At 41.2% G+C, this 23,634-nt stretch overlaps 1 protein-coding gene across 6 annotated transcripts in view; it reads left to right on the top strand.

Moving 5' to 3' along the window:
• tmem68 (transmembrane protein 68) overlaps window positions 1-23,634 on the top strand; it is a 63,892-nt gene that overhangs the window by 30,922 nt on the left and 9,336 nt on the right. For 4 of the 6 annotated variants that reach the window (XM_043688382.1, XM_043688379.1, XM_043688380.1 and 1 more), the window contains one exon: window positions 5,493-5,686. In XM_043688382.1, the coding sequence (XP_043544317.1) occupies window positions 5,493-5,686 (194 nt within the window). Of the gene's footprint in view, window positions 1-5,492; window positions 5,687-12,174; window positions 12,252-12,688; window positions 12,835-23,634 lie in introns of all 6 variants that reach the window. The other 2 variants (XM_043688384.1, XM_043688383.1) reach the window with 2 other exon arrangements.

The following is a 23,634-nucleotide window of genomic DNA, read 5'->3' as shown; positions in this document are numbered from 1 at the left end:
AAGGTCCCAGCCTATCCAGCCTCTTCTTATATCTCAAACCTTCCAGTCTCTGTAATATCCCTGTCAACCTTTTTTGCACCTTTTCCAGTTTAATAACATTCTTATTAAAGCAAGGAAGCCAGAAGTGTATGCAGTACTCCAAATGTGGCCTTAGCAATGTCTTGTACAGCTATAAAATGATGTTCCAACCCCTATACTTAGTGCTCTGACTGATGACCATGTCAAATGCCACCTTCACCAACCTGTCTATCTTTGCCAAAATTTCAAAGAGCTATGTACCTGCACTCCTTGGTCTGTTTGTTTGACAACAGTCCCAGGACCCTACTGTTAACTGCAAGTCCTGCGGTGGTTGGCCTTACCAAAATCGAGCACTTTGCATCTATCTGAATTAAGTTCCATGGCCCTGGCCCAGTTGATCAAGATCCAGTTATACATTTAAATAACCACTTGCATTGTCCATTAAATCTCTAATTTTGGTGTCATCCATAAACTTACCAACCATATCCTCCTATATTTTCATCCAAATTGCTAAAAATGGCAAACAGTGAATCTAGCACTGATTCTTGTGGCATGTCATTGGTCACAGGCCTCCAGTCTGAGCAACCACCCTCTGTCTCGAACCATCGAGCCAATTTTTTAATCCAGTTGGCTAGGTCTCCCTGAATCCAATATGTTCTAAATCCAATATGTTCCTGAAGAAGGGCTTATGCCCGAAACGTCGATTCTCCTGTTCCCTAGATGCTGCCTGACCTGCTGCGCTTTTCGAGCAACACATTTTCAGCTCTGATCTCCAGCATCTGCAGACCTCACTTTCTCCTCCAATATGTTCTAACCTTACTAAACCGTCTACCGTGTGATATCTTGTTGAAGACCTTGCTAAAGTCCACAGTGACAACGTCTACTGCTCTGCCTTCATCTATGTTCAGTTCACCTCTTCAAAAAAGTTGTGATACACGATTTCCCATGCACAAAGTCATGCTGACTATCTGTAATCAGACCTTGCCTTTTCATATGCATGTAAATCCTGTGTCTCAGAATCTCCACCCCCCCGCCCCCGACACTTTACTGACATTATGCTCACCAGTCTGTAGTTCCTGGCTTTTCCTTGCAACCTTTCTTAAATAATGGACAACATTAGCCACTCTCCCAGTCTTCTGGCACCTCACCTTTGGCTGGCGATGATACCAGTATCTCCACTAGGATCTCTGCAATTTCTTCCATAGCTTCCCACAATGTGCTGAGAAACTCTTGATCATATCCTGGGGACTTATCTACCTTTGTGACTTTTAAGTCTTCTAATACCACCTCTTTCTGTCTTATGGACTCTTTTCAAGACATCACTATCTATTCCTGAATTTCTCTAGCTTCCACATTCTTTCTCCACAGTAAATGCTGATGAAAAAGTGTTTAGAATCTCACTGATCTCCTGTGCTTCAACACATAGGTGGCTTCATTGATCTTTTAAGGGGCCCTATTCTCCCTCTAGTTACTCTTTTGCCCTTAATGTACTTATACAATCTCTTTGAGTTCTCCATTAGATTAGATTACTTACAGTGTGGAAACAGGCCCTTCGGCCCACCCAGACCCATTCCCCTACATTTACCCCTTCACCTAACACTACGGGCAATTTAGCATGGCCAATTCACCTAACCTGCACAATTTTGGACTGTGGGAGCAAACCGGAGCACCCGGAGGAAACTCACGCAGACATGGGAGAATGCAAATTCCCCACAGTCGCCTGAGGCGGGAATTGAACCCGGTGCTAACCACTGTGCCGCCCCTACCTGAGCTTTCAAAGCTATCTCCTGTCCCCTTTTTGCCCTCCTGATTTCCCTCTTAAATGTGCTCCTGTATCCCTATACCTGACACATGCCTCTTCTTTCTTTACCAGAATCTCAATATCTCTGACCATTCAGTGTTCCCTACTCCTGCCCTTCTCATTTAACAGGGACTTGCGGGCCCTGAACTCTCGTTATCCTGCTTTTGAAGGCCTCTCATTTGCCAGATGTCGCTTTATCTGCAAACAATCTCCCCCAATCAACTTCTCAAAGCCTGTCTAATACCATCAAAAGTGATTTCGCCCCAATTTTAGAACTTTAACTTTAAACAAGAAATGCTTCAGCTTTGATGAAAAGATCTAGACTTGAAACATTAGCTTGCTGTCTCTCCATGGATGCTGCCTGACCCATTGTGATCTCCAGCATTTGTTTTTAGTACAAATTCCGTCACTGCACTAATTTGCTCCTAGAACGTTATCTTGTGGACCAGACCTATCCTTTTCCATAAGTATTCTAAAATGAATACAATTATGTTCACTGGTCCCAAAATGCGCCCCCACAAACATCTCAGTCACTTGCCATGTTTTGTTTCCCTAGAGATCGGGTTTTTGCTGCTCCTGTAGTAGGGCCATCTTCACGTATTGATATGAGAAATTTTTCCTGAACATACTTAACAACAGCTTCTTTATCCAACCCCTTAACACTATGGCAGTACCAGTTTATGTTTGGAAAGTTAAAATTTATTATTCCAGACCTACTATTCTTACAGCTTTTTCTATCTCGCAACATACTTGCTCCTCAATTTCTCTGACTGTTGGGGGGGCCTATAGTACAGTCTCATCAAAATGATCACCCCCTTCTTATTTCTCAGCTCCACCCTTATAGCTTCACTGAACAATCACTCAGGAATATCTTCTTTAAGTACTGCTGTGATGTTTTCCCTAATCAAAAAGAAAAGCCAGTCTCTCTCCTCTCTTGCCTCCCTTCTACCTTTCTTGTAGGATCTGCACCCTGGAACATTGAGCTGCAAGACCTGTCCCTCCCTTGGCCATATTTCTGCAATAGCTGTGATACCTATCCCTACTGTAAGTTCATCTGCCTTCCCTGTCAAGCCTCTTGCTTTGAAATGAATGCAGTTTTACTTTATCAGTCTTTCCTTGTTCACTGCCGTGCACTTGCCGGCCATTTTTGTTTAAGTCGCTCTCTAATTTCTATACTAACCCTCAACCTTGTCTTCCTGTCTTTTTACTGTTTAGGGTCCCGCCCTCTGTCAGACTAGTTTAAACCTTCCTGACTAGCTCTAGCAAATCTGCCACCAGGATACAGGTTATAATGTGCGTTTTGTTAATGTGAATTCACTACAGCACAATTAAGGACACGTTTCTAAAGCGCAAAGTTTTAAAGTGTATATTGATCATAATGCGATTCTGGCCCCATTAGTTTAAATGGTGCTGCTATTACGTAATTTTCTTATAACAGCCGATTGCATGAGAACGGAACTACTGCATTATCGCAGAACTGACTGTGTTGGTCCCACTTCAGATCAGGTGCAACCCGTCCCTATTTGACAGCTCACTGCTGCGCAAAAGCAATCCCAATGATCCAAAAATCTGAATCCCTTGCACCAGCTCCACAGCCACACATTCATCTGCCCTATTCTCCTTTTCCTACAATCAGTGCACACGGCACTGTGAATAATCCAAAGATAACTACCCCTCCGATCCTAATTTTTAATCTCCTGCCAAACCCCTTGTATTCATTCTGCAGGACCTCATCCCTTTTTCTACCAATGTAAGCGGTACTAATGTATATAACCACCTGTGACTGCTCACACTCCCCTTTGAGAAATTGCTGCAAATGGTCCAAGATGTCCTTGACCCTGGCACCAGGGGAGGCAACATGCCACCTGGAGTCTTGTTCGTGGCTTAAGAAATGCCTGCCCATGCTTCTCCCTCATCACAATTGCTTGCTTGGACTTTGCCATTCCCTGCTTTATATCAGAGCCAGTTGTGGTTTCTGGCTGCTGCTGGTATTTTTCTCTGAGAGGCTACCCGGAGAGACGCAGTCACAGGTGTGCGTGCACACACGCATTTGAGAGGGGAACAGCCACAGGAGACTCCTGCACTACCTGGCTACCTCTCCTGGTGGCCACCCATTTACCTCACTGAACCTGTGGTGTGACCATCTCCCTGAAGCTACTATCTGTGGCCCCTGTATTCTCGTGTGTGCCCAGCTGCTGCTTCAACTGATCCAGCCTGTCTGAGAGGAGCTGCAGTTGAACATACTTCCTGCAGACATAGTTGCCAGGGATACTTTACTGCTCCCTGATTTCTCATGTTTGATTGGAAGAGCGTACCACTCCACTGACTGCCACCTCTGCCCATTTTTCTTCTCCATAGGCAGAAGAAAAAAGTCTTATTTTGCCTTGTACATTTCCTGAAAGCCTGGTATTCACCTAAGCCTGCATTTAGACCTACCAGCAGCATTTCAACCACAAAGCAGCCCCTCTCAAAAATTGTCACTCCATTAGAGCCTGCCTACCTCTTTATTTGCTTCCTGGGCAGCCACTGGTGACACTAACAATTGCTTACTGGCAACAGACCTTTGTAAGTCTTTTGAAATTGCCCATACTCCCCTTCACTGCCTGGGCAGTCACTGGTCAAACATTATTTTGAACTGTAATATCTGGTCTATACCTGCCCCCACTGGACTGTAGTAACGGAAATAAGATACAGCAATGCCTTCTTTTCCTTCACTCCCAGCATTTCACACTCTGCAGCTAGCACTCTATCATTTTGCTGCACCTCTGCCACTTTCCACAATCTCATAAACAAGATACCATTGACAGTGCAAGGGTTAAATCACTTTGATGAATATCTGCTTGATAACCATGAATTCCCTTGTATCATAAGTTGTTTTACTTAGAATGTTTGTGTAAATGAGAAACTTCCAAGGTTTGTGTATAATCTTGTAAAAAGGTTAGTTGCTGATTTTGCATGAACCTAGAATGTTGTTTAATTAATGAACAGCCAGCCAATAGATAGTGTTTAGATTGGTTTAAGTCTAACATTAGTTTTGTCAAAGACACTTTTGGAATACTGCATGCGGTTCTGGTCGCCCTTTTATAGGAGGGATGTTGCTAAACTTGAGAGATTTACCCACCTGTTTCTGGAGGGTTTGATTGCAGGGGGAGGATGAATAGGCTGGGTTTGTTTTCACTGGAGCATCAGAGGATAAGGGGTGACTTTGTATAGATTTATAAGGAGTGTAGATAGCGGGAATAACCAAAGTCTCTTTCTTAGGGTGGGGGAGTGCAGAACTGGAGAGCAGAGGGTTAAGGTGAGAGGCAAAAGATTTAGACAGGACCTGAGGGGCAACTTTTTCATGCAGCGGATGCTATGTGTATGGAGCAAGCTGCCAGAGGAAGTGATAGGGGTGGATACAATTACAACATTTAAAACACATCTGGGTGGACATATGAATAGGAATGGTTTAGAGGGATATGGGCCAAATGTTGGCAAATGGGATAAGTCAGACTGGGATGTGAGTCAGTGTGATTGAGTTGGACCGAAGGGTCTGTTTCCGTGCTGTATGATTCTATAATCAGCTGTGTTATACTTTTAATGCTTTTGTGAGACAATAGAACTTAAATACTTGTTTTTTTTCTTCCCCACACCTGTTTCTGCCAGTAAAGATACTTACATTTTCTTTCAGGCTTTAAATTATTGTTGGAAGTTTTTAGTGTCATGCATGGTCCGCAAGAAGAATGTGTCAAAGCTTTGAAAAGTGGTCACTTACTGGCCATCTCACCAGGTGGAGTCCGTGAAGCACTGTTTAGTGATGAGACTTACAGCATATTCTGGCGCGGTCGAAAGGGTTTTGCTCAAGTGGCAATTGATGCGCAAGTGGTGAGTACCAGTAAGCTATGATTTACTTTTTAGCAGATGTATAATTTAATTTTTCAATCTCTATTTTGCGTCTGCCCTTATTCTATAAATATTTTTTGCCCTGAAGAAATCCTGAGCGTAAGGGAAGAGTAGCAGAAAACATCTGTGGATTCCCTTGTTGCTTCCATTGCCACTGTGAAAGTATCATTTATAAACTGAAAAGATCTTTACTGCGTAAGATTAGTTAACAGTCTGTTACTTGCCCTGCTAATCCACCATATTTAGCTGGCAGTTAAACTGGCAAATGTCATCCTAGGTATGCTTGAATAGTGAAGTTAGCTACAATCTCAAATTGATTAATAACTATCGAAGGATTTACTTTAGTGTATCATCTGTGACACAGTTGGTAACACTCTTGCCTTTAAATCAAGAGCTTGTAGGTTTAAGCCTCAGAACCTTGACCAACAAGTAGACTAGTACTGAAGGAGTACTACAAACTGTTGGGATTTGAATGCTCTTGTAAAACCAAAAGGTGGAAATTCTTGTTGATGCTAACAAAAAGAATAATCAGAATTTAGAATTGTAATTGACAAGATTTATTGTATAATATTACGTGTCCTTGATAGGTATGTCCCTGTTGGGCAGGGAGGAAGTCATATGGTAAGGGAACCGTGGTGTACTAGGGATTTAAAGAGAGAGTTAAGAAGAGCAAAGGCAGGACACGAGCAGTCTTTAGCAAATAGAATAAAGGAGAACCCCAAAGCCTTCTTTAGGTATGTGAGGAATAAAAGGATGACTAGGGTAGGAATACGGCCAGTCAAAGACAGAAGTGGGAAGTTGAGTGTGGATCCTGTGGAGATCGGAGAGGTGCTAAACGAACATTTCTCATCGGTTTTCAGGAAAAGGAGAATATTGTAGAGAAGAAGAATGAGGTAAGAGATATTAGATTAGAAATGATCGAAGTTAGTTACGAACAGATGTTATCAATTCCTAGAAGGAGTGAAAGTAGACAAGTCCCCTGGGCCGGGTGGGATTTATCCAAGGATTCGCTGGGAAGCTAGGGAGGAGATAGCAGAGCCTTTGGCTTTGATATTTGATTTGTCATTGTCTACAGGTTTAGTACCAGAGGACTGGAGGATTGCAAATGCTGTGACTTTATTCAAGAAGGGCATTAGAGATGACCCAGGTAATTATAGACCAGTGAGCGTTACTTCTGTTATAGGAAAGATTTTGGAAAGGATTATAAGAGATAAGATTTATAATCATCTAGCAAGCAACAATTTGATTTCAGAAAGTTAACATGGTTTCATCAAGGGCAGGTCATATCTCACAAACCTCATTGATTTTTGTGAGAAGGTGACCAAGCATGTAGATGACGGTAGGGCAGTTGACATGGTATACATGGACTTCAGTAAAGCCTTTGATAAGATTCCGCATGTAGGCTGTTGGAGAAAATGCAGAGGCATGGGATTGAGGGTGATGTAGCAGTTTGGATTAGAAACTGCCTTTCTGAAAGAAGGCAGCGAGTGGTGGTTGATGGGAAATATTCAGCCTGGAAACTGATTACTAGTGGTGTGCCACAAGGATCTGTTTTGAGACCACTATTGTTTGTCATTTTTATAAATGACTTCGACGCAGGCATAGGTGGATGGATTAGTAAATTTACAGACGACACTAGTGGACAGTTTGGAAGAATGTTACAGGTTGCAGGGGGACTTGGATAAACTGCAGAATTGGGCTGAGAGGTGGCAACTGGAGTTCAATGCAGCTAAATGTGAAGTGATGCACTTCAGAAAGAATAACAGGAAGGCAGAGTACTGGGTCAATGGAAAGATTCTTGGTAGTGTGGATGTGCAGAGGGATCTTGGAGTCCATGTACATAGATCCCTGAAATTGCCACCCAGGTGGATAGTACTGTTAAGAAGGCATACGGTGTTTTAGGTTTCATTAATAGAGGGATTGAGTTCCAGAGCTGCAATATCATGCTGCAACTATACAAAACGCTAGTGCGGCCACACTTGGAATATTGTGCACAGTTCTGGTCGCCATATTTTGGGAAGGATGTGGAAGCATTGGAAAAGGTGCAGAGGAGGTTTACCAGTATGTTGCCTGGTCTGGAGGGAAGGTCTTATGAGGAAAGGCTGAGAGACTTGGGTCTGTTCTCATTGGAAAGAAGACTAAGAGGGGATTGATAGAGAAATACAAGATGATCAGAGGATTAGATAGAGTAGACAGTGAAAGTCTTTTTCCTAGGATGAGGACGTCAGTTTGTACAAGGGGGCATAACTACAAATTGAGGGGTGATAGATTTAAGACAGATGTCAGAGGCAGGTTCTTTACTCAGAGTGGTAAGGGTGTGGAATGCCCTACCTGCCAATGTAGTTAACTCAGCCACATTAGGGAGATTTAAACAATCCTTGGTCAAACACATGCATAATGATGGGGTAGTGTGGGGGGAAGAACTGAGAATAGTTCACAGGTCGGTGCAACATCAAGGGCTAAAGGGCCTGTTCTGCGCTGTATGTTCTAAATATTGAAACTTCATATTTGATTACTTCAAGATATGGCACAATGTACAAGTTCAGTACTTGTCAGTTTCTTTCTCCTATGAATACCAGCATGTCTGAGGTTTTTTTTCTAAATTCCTTGAACTTGTTCTCTTGGCTCATGACACTCCCAACGTTTTTAGCTTAGTCACATTGTCTCTGAACATACAAATAAATCCCTTTGTAGCAATAAAACTTCAACTGCAGTGGATTATTTTTCAAACCTAATCTTCTCAATCTATTATGGATATTTTTAAACTGCCTATTCAGTTGTGTATACACACCTCTGGAGCAGGTAGGACTTGCACCTAGACATCCTACCTCAGAGATAGGGACATTGCCACCATGACATAAGAGGTGCCTCAGACTGCTATAATTACTGAAGCTAGACTATGTGGTAGCAAAAGATGGGGAATTATAGCTTGACTTCTGTAGTAGGGAAGATACTGGAGTCTACTATCAGAAGAAATAGCAAGGGAGGTAGACTTTGTCCTGTTGGGCAGACACAGCATGGGTTCAAGAAGGGCAGGTCATGCTTAACTAATCTTTTGGAATTCTGTGAAGTCATTACAAGCACAGTGGAGAACGGTGACCCAGTAGAGGTGTTATACTTAGATTTCCAAAAAGCTTTCAACACGGTGCTGCACAAGAGGCTGCTGCTCAAGATAAAGATGTATGGCGTTATGGTTAAGATTTGGCATGGATAGAGGTTGACTAACAGAAAGCAAAGAGTAGAGCTAAATGAGTGCTATTCTGGTTGGCAATCAGTAACTAGTGGCGTGCCTCAGGAAGTAGTGTTGGGACTGCAATTATTCACGATTTATTATTGATGGCTTGGAGTTGGGCATGATGTCTAGGGTGTCATTGTTTGTAGATGACACTAAGATGAGTGGCAGAGCAAAATGTGCAGAGGACTGTGAAACTTTGCAGAGGAACATAGATACATTAAGTGAGTGGGCATTGGTCTGGCAGATGGAATACAATTTGATAAATGTGAAGTCATCTGTTTTGGTAGCAGTAACAGTAAAAAGGACTATTACTTGAATGGTAAAAAGTTGCAACATGTCGCTATGCAGAGGGACCTGGGTGTCCTTGTGCATGAATCACAGAAGGTTAGTCTGTAGGTACAACGAGTAATTAGGAAGGCAATTGGAATTTTGTTCTTCAGTGCTAAAGGGATTGAGTTTAAAAGCAGGGAGGTTGTGTTGCAGATGTGGTGAGTGCTAGTGAGGCCACACCTGGAGTGCTGTGTGCAGTTTTGGTCTCCTTACATGAGAAAGGATGTACTGGCACTGAAGGGGGTGCAGAGGAGGTTCACTAGGTTAATTCCTGAGTTGAGGGGGTTGCAATGAGGAGAGACTGGGTAGATTGGGATTATATTCATTGGAATTCAGAAGAATGAGCAGGGAATCTTATAGAAACATGTAAAATTAGGAAGGGAATAGACAAGATAGAAGTAGAGAGGATGTTTCATCTGGCAGGTGAAACCAGGACAAGAGGGCAAAGCCTCAAGCCACATAACTGGGGAGGTTATGTTGTAGCTTTCTAGAGTGCTGGTGAGATCACACATGGAGTCCGGCGTGCAGTACTTGCTTACTTGAGAAAGGATGTCTTGGTACTGGGAGGGGTGCAGAGGAGGTTCACTAGGTTGATTCCGGAGTTGAGGGGTTATTTTATGAGGAGAGACTGAGTAGACTGGGATTACATTTGATGGAATTTAGAAGAATGAGGTGGGATCTCATAGAAGTATATAAAATTATGAAGGGAATAGATAAGATAGATGCAGAGAGGATGTTTCTACTAGCAGATGAAACTGGGACAAGAGGGCATAGCCTCAATATTACGAGGAGTAGATTTAGGACTGAATTGAGAAGGAACTTCACCCAGAGGATTGTGAATCTATGGAATTCCCTGTCCAATGAAGTGGTTGAGGCTACTTCAGTAAATGTCTTTAAAGCTAAGATTGATTTTGTTTTTGGAACAATGAAGGAATTAAGGGTAATGGTGAGATGACGGGTAAGTGGAGTTGAGGCCACAAAAAGATCAGCCATGATCATCTTGAATGACAGAGCAGGCTCGAAGGGCCAAATGGCCAAGTCCTGCTCCTAGTTTTTGTGTTCTTAGGTTGTTATTCTCAGCTCTCTGCTCCCTTCCCTCGTTCCCTGGTGCAGTTTTCTAACAGACTTCTCACTTTTTCCTGAGACAATTGTTTTAATTCTAATGCTGAATTCTAATATGGATCACTAGATCCTTATAACAATTTTTGTGAAAATTAGTTTAGTCACTCCTGGGTTATTACAGCAGCCCTTCAACTTGTGACAAATGCTGCTAAATGGCAGCATCCAATGCAAATGCTAATTTCCTGCCAGATGTTCTACTACTCACTCCTCATCTCTTTCTCATATGAGTAAGGAACCAGAGTAAGCTACTTGGCCCTTTGAGCCTGCTTTGCCATTCTGTAAGATCATGGCTCTAATGACAACTTTATTTGTTCTTTCTTAATGATACAGTATTTTGAATTGAAAAAATGCAAATCAAAGGCTTCCTTAACATCCCAATAACACATACAAATTAAAATATTTCTATATCTATTATTTATATTAATGCATCTCTTAAAAATTATCTGGATAGTTTTTTATTGTTGTTTGTAGGAGTTTGCTGTTATTAAATTGGCTGTCTTTTTTAACCTAAGTGGTGAAATGTCAAATGGTTACATAAAAAATACTGAATTGATTAGACAGTAGGACATCTTGATGTCATCAAATGTACTATATAAATGGAACTTCGTTTTAATATTAAATCATGTTTTAAAAGGGGTATGGCTTCACTTTAATTAAAATGGATTGTGGCCAATGATACAACTCACTTAGCAATGGAAGAAAAAGGGCTTGTATTGTTGATATTTGCAATTATGGATTGAAATAGATATCAGATTCATCAGAAGGTTCCAAGTAGTGAGAATCAAATTTTAGGTATGTTAGTAAGTACAGAAAGGTTGTCTGTCCTCCCTCCAACAGTTTAGAATATGGCACATATTTAAAATGTGGAAATTAATTGCTACAAGTACACACAGCAGGAGAAATATCTCTGCGCAAATACTGTTGCGTATGGAATTACAACCCAAGCATAGTTTTCTTTTTACAATGTATTAACTTGAATGAAATTTGCAGTATTGTAGTTGGGCGGCATGGTGGCACAGTGGTTATCACTGCTGCCTCACAGCGCCTGAGACCCGGGTTCAATTCCCGCCTCAGGCGACTGACTGTATGGAATTTGCACGTTCTCCCCGTGTCTGCGTGGATTTCCTCCGGGTGCTCCGGTTTCCTCCCACTGTCCAAAGATGTGCAGGTCAGGTGAATTGGCCATGCTAAATTGCCCGTAGTGTTAGGTGAAGGGGTAAATGTAGGGGCATGGGGGGGTTGCGCTTCGGCGGGTCGGTGTGGACTTGTTGGGCCGAAGGGCCTGTTTCCACACTGTAATGTAATCAAATCTAATAAAAAAAAAAATCAAATCCTCTTCAAACTACTAAGTCAAATTTAAATTAGACAAATAAGTAATCTGCACAAAATTAATTCAATAACATAACTGAATTATTTATATTTATTAAAATCAGTTTAAATGAGCAATAGTCAATGTAAAGACATTTGCAGTTATTGTTTGAATACAAAAGTTCCAATTTTGTCAAAAATGACAATGAAGTTAATCCCTGCCAAGATTTAAGTCAATGGTTCAAGTTTTGCACCAAAAATAATGGTAAAGCTGTCAGAACACTATCATTACGAAGTAAATAGGACAGCAACTTCAAGTGAAAAAGAAGTCAAGTTTTAGTTCAAGCTGAAAATCAGAAATGAAACAGTGATGTAATTATTCAGTTTTGACAACATCTGTGGAAAGAGAAATAGAATTAACTTTTAAAGAAGAGTCACATTGAACTCAAAGCATTAACTCTCTTTTTCTCCTCAGATTTTGTCTGACCTGATGGGTTTTTTCAGCACCTTCCAGGTGCTTGCACATACTTCATCATTAAATGTGAATGTCAGGTAGCTTTGTGATCTTGATACTTCATTGAAACGTGCTTCTTGAAACATATGAAATGCATCAGTTTGCTGTGCTAAACCACTCAATTTTCCAAAATTAAAATGAGGCTTGTCCATTCTGGTGTAAATGAATTTGGAGTGGCGTGATAAATCTTAACTAGTAACAAGCAACCTCTGACACTGAAAATTAACTTGTATGGAGTCTCAAACCTTAAAATTTTAATTACTACTGGAGACTTGAAAAAAATTCCACTTTTTTTCTCTCTCTTGTTCCCCATTAGTCTCCCCTTTCTTTCCTCTCTTTGCTGTGCTTTCTGTATGTGATTTGGCATTGAATTAAATATTCTAACTCTCAGTTCTGCGCTGCTTATAAATTCTTCAATCTGAATTGTTAAGGTGTGGTTAACTAGTTAACACAGTTGCTTGTCCTGTTCACACAGGTCCCATGTTCCCAGTAGAAGGTTATGCACTGATGTGGATTTCTCATCACTGCAAGTTCCAATGCAAAAGCCCACAGCAACTGTGGGCAAGTGTAGGTGTAATGAGTGGCTGGCACTATTCGTTTGCTACTGACTACAAATTCCAGGCCAGTGTTCTATGTACCGCTGTGTAAATGATTTTCCATTATTGAAATATGAAGTATTACCCACTTTTTGACTTTGAAAACTGACTTTTTATTTCTCTCTGTCTCACTGTCTCCGGCGTTCACTTAAGTAACTTCCAAGTTCTTCATGACCTGAATAATATGATTATATTATAATATGACCATGCTCAATACTTTGTCCCATCTGCTAAGGTTTTAAACAAGTTAAACAACAGTGTTCAGTACTGGATAGAATTCTCTTTCTTGCCAATTCGTGATCAATATTTTTGTCACTTTAGTAATGTTTTAAATCATTTGTGGGTGGCACAGTGGTTAGCACTGCTGCCTCACAGCGCCAGAGACCCGGGTTCAATTCCTGCCTCAGGCGACTGTCTATGTGGAGTTTGCACATTCTCCCCGTGTCTGCGTGGGTTTCCTCCGGGTGCTCCGGTTTCCTCCCACAGTCCAAAGATGTGCAGGTCAGGTGAATTGGCTATGTTAAATTGCCCATAGTGTTAGGTGAAGGGGTAAATGTATGTGTGGGTTGCGCTTCGGCGGGTCGGTGTGGACTTGTTGGGCTGAAGGGCCTGTTTCCACACTGTAAATAAGTAAGTAAAGTAATCATGTTTGATTCTTTTCAACACCTTATTTTAACTATTTGTGATCAGTGATGCAAAATGTTTGCATTACTAATCATATCATTATAGGCCATTAACTAAGGCAGTAAATTATCCCAAAAGGCCTTATACTGAAAGCACTGATCTATTTTTTTCAAAAGTTTGAATTTATGAAGCAGTTAAATTAAAAGTTGTTTCAATTACTGTTCTACGAAGCATATTTTGCTTGAGAAATGTTTAAATGATCCTTTATAATAAAATGGGTGCAAAATTCAGCTTGGGAGTTTTTGTAATAGCAAAACAAATTTTGGAAACTGCTTGGATTTTGTTTTACACTCTCAAATGCCCGAAGGGATTTCACATTGACTTAGATGTTATCTAAATTTATATTTGATTCTATACCTTGTCAATAACTGATGCAAAACTAACACGTCTGTTATTCCCGGAGGTAGATTATTTTGTCTACTGCATCCATGTCTGTTCTTTGTTGAGCAATCCAATCCTTCCATTCCCCCATTCTGTACCTGTAGTCCTGTGCATTTTCCTCAAGTTCCAATTTCTTTTTTCCATCACAGGCAAAAAAATCCAAATTATTATTTGTTCCTGTATCAAAACAGGTTGCTCTTCATATCCCTTCTGCATCTTTTGCTTAAACCACAAAATCTATATTCCATAGCTAGTGGAAATAGCTTTGTCTACCTTAGCTAAACTTGTCGTAATTTAGTACAGTTCTATCAGATGTCTCTCTCATGTTAAATCTAGTATTTTTCTCCTTTTGACTTTTTAAGTGCCTTTGTATGCTACAGCACTTACAGGGTCCTCTTGTATTATGGGCACTTAGCCTGATGTTTCCCTTTTAATTATGTGTCTTGACAAGCCGACTTGAGTTCCACAATGCTTGATTGTAAAATCAGCAGAACCAATCGTGCAACTTACTGAATCAAAAGCAATCAAATAATCTCCTGGGCCACAGCTCTTAGCACCAATAATGGTACCTAAAAACACAAAACTACTGGAATAGTGGTTTTCATCACAGATTAGTCATAATTCTTTAAACCTCTGCATTCAGGAACTGGACCTTATACTCCTTGATTTTAAGAAAAATGGAGGAGGCAGGAACGATAGATGTGTCAGTTTTGCAACAGTTATTGATAAGGTATAGAATCAAATAAAATTTATGTTTATATAATAGCTTTATATCAATGTGAAATTCCTTGGGGCAGTTGAGAGTGCAAAACAAAATCTGACAACATATTACTGGGTCAGTTTCTACATAGCACTGCAGCGTGATGAGTCTTACTCAAGTCTTTCTTTAAAATTGTTTGCACTTTTTCCATTTTATCTCCTTCCTTTTTGGCTTGTTGATACACACCTACTTTTGCATGACCAAAACCCATTGTTTGAAACTGGACATAGTGGAACCAGGCATTATCTTGCACTGACTATTATACTTTGCGTAGATTTGGGTGATCCTCCTGATCAACTTGTTAAAACATAAAATTGATAAATTTAATGGTTCGCAAATTTAAGACCATCTAACAGTACAACGTATTAACCCCAAGTTAAAATAGAAACAGCTCGGAATATGCGGCAGGTCAGGTTACTGTGGAAAAATAATTCACGGGATATTTTCCAGGGTTTTGGGATATGTTTGGGAAAGCAAGCAAAATTAGAGAAAAATGCATTGTACTGGTTTGCCAATGTATCCCATCAATGACCATTTTTGCCGAGCAACCCACCCAATAGCAGCAGGAAATTAATTGAGAAAGATAATTGTGCCATTCATACAGTCCTACATGGAAATTACAACTTTCCTAGCATTGCATGGGCTAATGCTATGTCAGTATCTTGCAATTAGGAAGCGGACTGCAGCACTGCGAAATGTTAGAGCATCATGAGAGTTCTCCCTTTTTTGTTTTGGAAATGCTGATTGTCTTCTGTTGAAAGAAACTAGCCATTGCATGAAGAGTTCCTGGAGACTGATGTCTTTGATAGGTGCTGGGAGTGATGCAGTAACAGCTGCTCCCATCAGTTAGATGGTGCTATCACTGTACTTTCCCTTCCAACCCCACTTTCTCAGCAGAAACTGTGAAGACTGTCTCCTCCGGCTGCTGGTCATGGATGTCAATGCTGGAGGCAGCTTCTTAATTCTAGCTGCTGTCATTACTGAATGCCATCTAAACCCCAAAAAACGGTTCCAACAGCTGAAAATTTTTGAAGTTCTGGAAAATTGTGTCCAATTTTCTACTCTGTCCTTTTGCATAAAGAAGTTGGAAATGTAATGGATTTTAAATAAATATAGAAGGAGAGAAACAGACCAGAGAACAATGGGAAGGTCTGTGAGAATGATAGAGGAAGATATTTTAAATAGCAAAAGGCTTGATGGTGTACACCAAAGGAGATGGAACAAATTAAGAAATTAAAGATGTGTCTCGAGGAGGTGTAAATGGAAGTAGCAGAATTGTAATCTGACATTGCTCAAGTTAATGTTCAGTATAGAAGCATATAGAATATCTAATGGAATGATATGATTGTGTTCATTGAGCTAATAGTGAGCTTCATTGGAATCAAGTAGTAGGTAAGTAGGAAGGCAGAGAGATTAGTCTGCAATTAGGCAGAGATTAAAAATGACCAATAGAAAATTCCCGTGTTACACTTTCAGACAAAATGGGGTTAGTCTGCCAAGTGTTCACACATTTTATATTTTATCTCCCCACTGTAATCAAGATGTGGAGATGCTGGTGTTGGACTGGGGTGGACAAAATTAAAAAATCTCTCAATACCAGGTTGTAGTCCAGTAGCTTTATTTGGAAGTCTAGCTTTCAAAGCACTGCCACTGTAGCCAAGACAAGGTTGATTAGAGTTTTCTTCAAAGTTTTATACTTTGAGAAAGCTTAATATACCAAAATCCCTCTTTAAGTAATGAATTTAAGTTTTTTTCATATTTAGAAAACATTAACTAAATAGAATTACATTTAAAGGTAAATAGTATTTAAATGTATGTTTCAGTTTACAAAACAAAATCTTATTACTAGATAAAATGAATGGAATTTTGAAGTGTGTTATTTATTTTGTACGTTACATTTTTTAAAAAGCACAAAAGCCTTTAAGTGCTCAGAAATGTCAGTCTAATACATGGAAAGGAGTGAAAACAAATCGCTTCTGAACCGGAGGAAATGTTTGGAGCTTAGCTGAGAGACGAAATAAAAGTGCAAGTGTTGCATCACTGCATGGAAACTTGCCACAGGACAGCAAGAGATAGGTGGGAGAGTTTGAGGAATGGACTAAGGCTTTTGGGAGAAAATAGTCCTTTTTGGAGTGTTGTGTGGGTAGCAGAGGAAAAATGGCATCCTGCATGAGATAGTAGAAATGTCAGTGGCTCAGTGGTTAGGACCCAGGTTCAATTCCAGCCTTTGCCAACTGTCTGTGTGGGGTTTGACATTCTCCCCTTTGCTGCGTGGGTTTCCTCCCACAATCCAAAGGTGTGCAGGTTAGGTGAATTAGTCATGATGAATTGTCCATAGTGTTCAGAGATGTGTAGGTTAGGTGCATTACACAGAGGAAATGTAATAGGGTAGGGGAATAGTGCTGGGTGGGTTACTCTTTGGAGTAACGACCTTTTTCCATACAGCAGGGAGGATACGGTTCTGTGATACTTTGAATGTTGCTGATGAAGTGAAAGTTGAGAACAAATGAAACCTTATTGTGATTTGGGGATGGGTAAGAGTTGATTTGTGGAAAATAATTGGATACAGTGAAGGGAACCCTGTCAATAGTGTTAAAGATTCTTTGGGAATAAAGGAATCCATTTTTGAAAGTTGATGGGGAATGTGGTATTATCAGAAGAGATGGAATGGTGATGAAAAAACATGAAGTGCAGTTTCGAATTCTTTCAGGAAGCGGTGTCTGAAAAGTGCAGACAAGTGTAGATAGTGCGTTTATAGTGCATATATTACCAGTTACCTTGAATAACCTCCTTTTCATTCCAGTTGCATCTGATCAGATAATGCCAACTTCCATACTAATGCTTAAAATATTATTTTTCCTTAAGTGTCACATCCAACACAATGTTGCCACCAAACATATCTACCCCCTCTTTTCACCATTTTAAAAGCAGCTGTTACTGCTTTAACACTAGTCAATCACCCACCCTAGTGAAGTCTTTCATCATTCAATACCTCCTTTTCTCACTGCACTTTCATGTGAAATCGAATGAGATACAGCACGTAATTTTTTTTGTTTCCTCCATTCCCAATCATCCAAGGTCTGATGTATTCCTTCAGACTGTAATATTGATTTACTTGTACCTGTCAATTTAGTGTACTGTATTTGTTGCTCACACTGTGATCTCCTCTGCATTAAAGGCACCTAATGTAGATTAGAGGACTGTTTTATGTAACACTTCCATTTAGTCCACAATCAGGGCCCTAAGCATATGATCACCTGATTTATAGGCCAGTGAGTCTTGCATCAGTGATCAGGAAATTATCAGAGAAGATTCCAAAAGCAGGATTTACTTGCTTTTGGAAAACAATGGACTTATTAGGCATAGTCAGCATGGCGTTGTGCCGGGGAGGCCTTTACTCTTAATTTTGATTGGGTTTTTGAGGAAGTAACAAAAGTGCCAAGCAGTGAATGTTGTATTGACCTTTAGTAAAGCATTTGACAAAGTTCCTCATGGTAGGATGGTTCAGAAGATGAGGTCACATGACCCACGGTGAGATGGTAAGTTGAATATAAAATTGGTTTGGTCGTAGACGGGGTAGTTGTGGAGGGGTATATTTCTGTTGCAGAACTGTGATCAGTGGTAGTCCACAAGGATCAGTGCTAGGACCCCTGTTGTATAGTGAGGACAGTTGTCAAAAAAAATTTGTGGGATATAGATCATTTGGGGAGTAAGGCAGAGAAATGGCCAATGGAGTTTTATCCAGATAAGTGTGAAGTGATGTATTTTGGGAGGTCAAATGCAACAGGAGGGTATTCTGTAAATGGCAAGCCCCTTAGGAGCATGGATATACAGAGAAATCTTGGGCTGCAAGTCTGTAGCTCCCTGAAAATGGCAATGCAAGTGGATAAACTGATGAAGAGATATGATGTGCTTGTCTGCATGGTTGAGACGTTGAGTAAAAAGGTTGATAAGTCATGTTGAAGCTGTATAAGACTTTAGTTAGGCCTATTGTGTATTTTTTTTAATTTATTCATTTGTGGGATGTGGGCATTGCTAACTGGCCAAAGTTCCTCATCCATCCCTAGTTGCCATTGAGAAAGTGGTGGTGGTGAACTACTGCAGGTCACTTGCAGTGGATTGACCTACAATGCCATTAGGGGGAGAATTCCAGGATTTTGACTCAGTGACAGTGCAGAAATGATAATATATTTCCAAGTCAGGATGGAGAGTGGCTTGCTGGGGGAGAGAGATTTAGGGTGTATATTTGCTCGGTGAGCTGTAGGTTTGATATCCAGACGTTTCGTTCCCTGGCTAGGTAACATCATCAGTGGCGACCTCCAAGTGAAGCGAAGCTGTTGTCTCCTGCTTTCTATTTATATCTTTCTCCTGGATGGGGTTCCTGGGGTTTGTGGTGATGTCATTTCCTGTTTGTTTTCTGAGGGGTTGATAGATGGCATCTAGATCTATGTGCTTGTTTATGGCGTTGTGGTTAGAGTGCCAGGCCTCTAGGAATTCTCTGGCATGTCTTTGCAGACCTTGCGGGGGAGAGAGACTTGAAGGTGCTTTTGTTGTACTAGATGGAATTAATGGTGGGTTTGGAAGATGCTGTCAGGCGAATATCTGCAATGTATCTTGTAGATAATATGCTCTGCTGCTACTAAGTGTCAGGGCTGGAGGGAGTGGATGTAGTGCCAGTCAAATGGATGGTGTCAAACATCTTGTGTTATTGGGGAGTACTGCATCACACTCCTGACTTGTGCCTTGTCGATAGTGAACAGGTTTTGGGGAGTAGGGAGGTGAGTTACTTGTAACTAGTTTCTGGCCTGCTCTTGTAGCCACTGTGTTTATGGTATATATTGTGTAACATTCTGGTTGTCATATTATAGGAAGGATATGGAGGCTTTGGAGAGAGGGTGCAAAAGTAGTTCACCAGGATGTTGCCTGGATTAAAGTGTATTAACGATAAGGAGAGGTTGGACAAATATGGATTGTTTTTCCTAGAGCTTTGGAGACTGAGGGGCAACCTGATAAAGATATATAAAATTGAGAGGCATGGATCGGGTGAATAGTCAGAATCTTTTCTTTTCCAAGGTGGAAATATCCAATACTAAGGGGCATCTGTTTAATGTGAGAGGGGGGGAAATGTTTTAAGTGGATGTACAGGGTGATTTGTTTTATGCAGAGGGTGGTAGGTGTATGGAATGTGCTCCTGCAGGAGGTGGTAAAACCAGATACAATAGCAATGCTTAAGAGGTACTTAGATACATGAACAGGCAGGGACAAGAGGGTTTGGGATTAGTTTATGACATCATGGTTGGCATAGACATGGTCGACTAAAGTTCACAATCTTACTCGCACTCTCTCAACTCTGATTCTGCTGTTCTAATAAAGCTCAAGGGAATGCTTGAGGAACCACAGGCTCAATTTGAGAGTAGTAATTTCAGCTAATACTCTCTGTCCTCGGTATTATTTGACAAGCAGCTGTTGATGTTTCTGCTATTCCCTTTTTTTAAAAAATTTTTTTTGTTTCTTTCCATTCCCAGCTGCCATTTCCATTTGCCTTCACCAGCAACCCTTTTCATCAATAATCTGTACTCTCATCCTATCTCTTTTTTTTCTCTCCCCTGTAACTTAAAAGCTTTATCCTTGTTATATCTTTCAAATTTCCACTACTTTTGTAGTGAGGTATTTTGCACATCCTAAATAGCTTCAACTGTCTGTACAGTTAACAAGATTCATCTAATATTTGCTATTTTATGCTTTGCCCCTTTGAATATTAACACCTTTGCCTGAATCTCATTGTCAGTGGGGAATGAAAAACATTAGCCATTCATTGTGTTTAGACTTGTTAACTGTCTTTCCATCTGCTTTTATACTTGAAGTTTTGGAAATCAAAAACAGCGCAGTAACTCTCTACAGGGAACCTCTTTGGATAGGACAAGTGATGCTTTGTCTCCGTAATTACATTACTGAGATATGAAGTATGCATTAGAATTGCTAAAAGAACTGAAAACAGAATTAAGTATTTTTAAAAATACTCCCAACAATAATTAAAATCTGAAGCAAACACACTCTCCATGTGTACAATATAATTAGCAATGTCAGAAAATGCACAGCAATAACTTAAACACATTGTTGAAAATTCACTTGGACAGGTTCTTTTTTTTTCAGCTTTTGTGGTAGGATATTTTCAGTAGGTAAGTACTACAATTTCACACTTTGAATTTGTTTCAATTTATTTCTCAGTGCAGTATTTTATAAGGAAACCTATGAAGGAGCAAGAAAGCTCACATAGCAGCTTCTTGGTTTCTTTGTTTATCTGTGCATGATGAGATGCTGAATGTTGCTGTTTGGTAATGGTGAGCACTGATAACTTCACAGTTATCTCTATTGCAAAACCTGAGCCAGTGTTTACTTAATATGCCTGGTATTTCCTTATTGTTTACTATATTTTCTTCTACTCCTATTTTTAATGTACCACGTTCCCTTTGGTAATGCTCATTCTCTCAATGTATTTGTGAAAACCTGATTAACTTTGATCCCATTGCAACTTTCTTTATGCACATCTTTATTTTCTCTACAGATTTGTTGCTTTTTTTATAACTTGCCCAGTCTGTGGGATTTCTCCTTGTCCTGCCTTTGGTTTGACAAATTTTCTTCACTGGTTAGGGCTCAACTGAAGTATTGTTTCCAATTCAAGATGTCATCCTTTTAGATAATATCAAGGCTCTGAAGTGGATACAGAGTTGATTTGAGTATAGTATCAGGAAGGAGGGGCTTTAGTTACATGGAGAGCTAGAAAAACTAGGATTGTTCTCTTCAGAAGAGAAGATTGAAATTAAATTTAATTGGTGTGTTCAAAATTATGAACAGTTGAATTGTCTAAGAAGAAACAATTTCCCATAGCAGGAAAATCAGTAACTAGAAGAGACAGCAATTTATTCTATAATCATGCAAAATCTATGATTTGGAAGGCACTGTCTGAAATAATGGTGTAAATATATCCAATTTCCATTTGAATGCTTTAAAAATATGTTTCTTGGTTATGGAGATAGAGCAGAAAAAAGGATTAGTTTAATTTTTTTTTAATGGAGCTGCTTCAGGCATGTCAGATTGAAATGGCTTCTTGCTGTGCTGTATGATTTTATGACAAAGTTATTTGACTACAATTGCTAAACTACATTAGTTTCACGTTTGGCAGTTGGGAATGACGCTGCTCAATTGCACCAAATACTACTTTGAATATATCCTATGGTGGGGCCCATTCCTGAAGAAGGGCTTATGCCCGAAACGTCGATTCTCCTGCTCCTTGGATGCTGCCTGATTTTCCAGCAACACATTTTTCAGCTCTGATCTCCAGCATCTGCAGTCCTCACTTTCTCCTATGGTGGAATTGCCTATTAACAATTCAGGAGAAAGCGAGGACTGCAGATGCTGGAGATCAGAGCTGAAAATGTGTTGCTGGAAAAGCGCAGCAGGTCAGGCAGCATCCATAAATGACATACCAGAAATGGATGATAGCCAACCATTTATATTTGTATTCTGTCTTTAACGTAATGAACCCTCCAAGTGCCCTTCACAGGAACATTACAAAGCAAGTATTAAGTTGAGCCATATAATAGAGATTAAGCATGATTATTAGTAATTTAAAGGAACCGTGAGGGCTATGTGGAGTATTCCAGAACTTTGGTCTAGGGAGCTGAAAGTACAGTTACTGATGGTGGGGCAGTTACATTTGGGGATGCTCAAGAGGTCAGAAGGAAGAGCAGTAAAGAAATCTTGGATTATGGGGCTGGAGGAGATTGCCAAATGAGGGAGAGCTGAAGTCAGGTAAGGAATTTAGCTACCTGGACTACACCTCCTCCCACCCTGCCCCCTGTAAAAACACCATCCCATTCTCCCAATTCCTTCGTCTCCGCCGCATCGGCTCCCAGGAGGACCAGTTCCAAAAACGTACAATCCAGATGGCCTCCTTCTTCAAGGACCGCAATTTCCCCTCCGATGTGGTCGACGATGCCCTCCACCGCATCTCTTCCACTTCCCGCTCCTCTGCCCTTGAGCCCCGCCCCTCCAACCGCCATCAGGACAGAATCCCACTGGTCCTCACCTACCACCCCACCAATCTCCATGTACAGCGCATCATCCGCCGTCACTACCGCCACCTCCAAACAGACCCCAGCACCAAGGATATATTTCCCTCCCCTCCCCTATCAGCTGTCCGTAGAGACCACTCCCTCCGCGACTCCCTCGTCAGATCCACACCCCCCACCGACCCAACCACCACTCCCGGCACCTTCCCTTGCAACCGCAGGAGGTGCAACACTTGCGCCCACACCTCCCCCCTCACTTCTCTCCAAGGCCCCAAAGGAAACTTCCATATCCGCCACAAATTCACCTGCACCTCCACCCACATCATCTACTGCATCCGCTGCAGCCGGTGTGGCCTCCTCTATATTGGGGAGACAGGCCGCCTACTTGCGGAGCGATTCAGAGAGCACCTCTGGGCCACCCGGACGAACCAACCCAACCAACCTGTGGCACAGCATTTCAACTCCCCCTCCCACTCCACCGAGGATATGCAGGTCATTGGACTCATCCACCGCCAAACCACAACAACCCGACGGTCGGAGGAGGAGCATCTTATCTTCCGACTGGGAACCCTCCAACCGCAGGGGATGAACTTGGACCTCACCAGTTTCTTCATCCCCCCTCCCCCCACCTTGTCTCAGCCGGATCCCTCCAGCCCGGCACCGCCCTCCTGACCTGCAGTCTTCTTCTTGACCTCTCCGCCTCCATCCTACTCCGACCCATCACCTTCACCTTGACCTCTTTCCACCTATCACATTCCCCACGCCCCTCCTCCAAGTCCCTCCTCCCTACCTTTTATCTTCTCCTGCTAAACACTCTCTGCTCATTCCTGAAGAAGGGCCTGTGCCCGAAACGTCGAATCTCCTGTTCCCTGGATGCTGCCTGACCTGCTGTGCTGTTCCAGCAATAAAGTTTCAACTTTGATCTCCA

Source organism: Chiloscyllium plagiosum, chromosome 4 (assembly GCF_004010195.1).
Source record: "Chiloscyllium plagiosum isolate BGI_BamShark_2017 chromosome 4, ASM401019v2, whole genome shotgun sequence".
Classification (NCBI taxonomy): domain Eukaryota; kingdom Metazoa; phylum Chordata; class Chondrichthyes; order Orectolobiformes; family Hemiscylliidae; genus Chiloscyllium; species Chiloscyllium plagiosum.
This window is presented reverse-complemented; position numbering and strand designations above follow the sequence as displayed.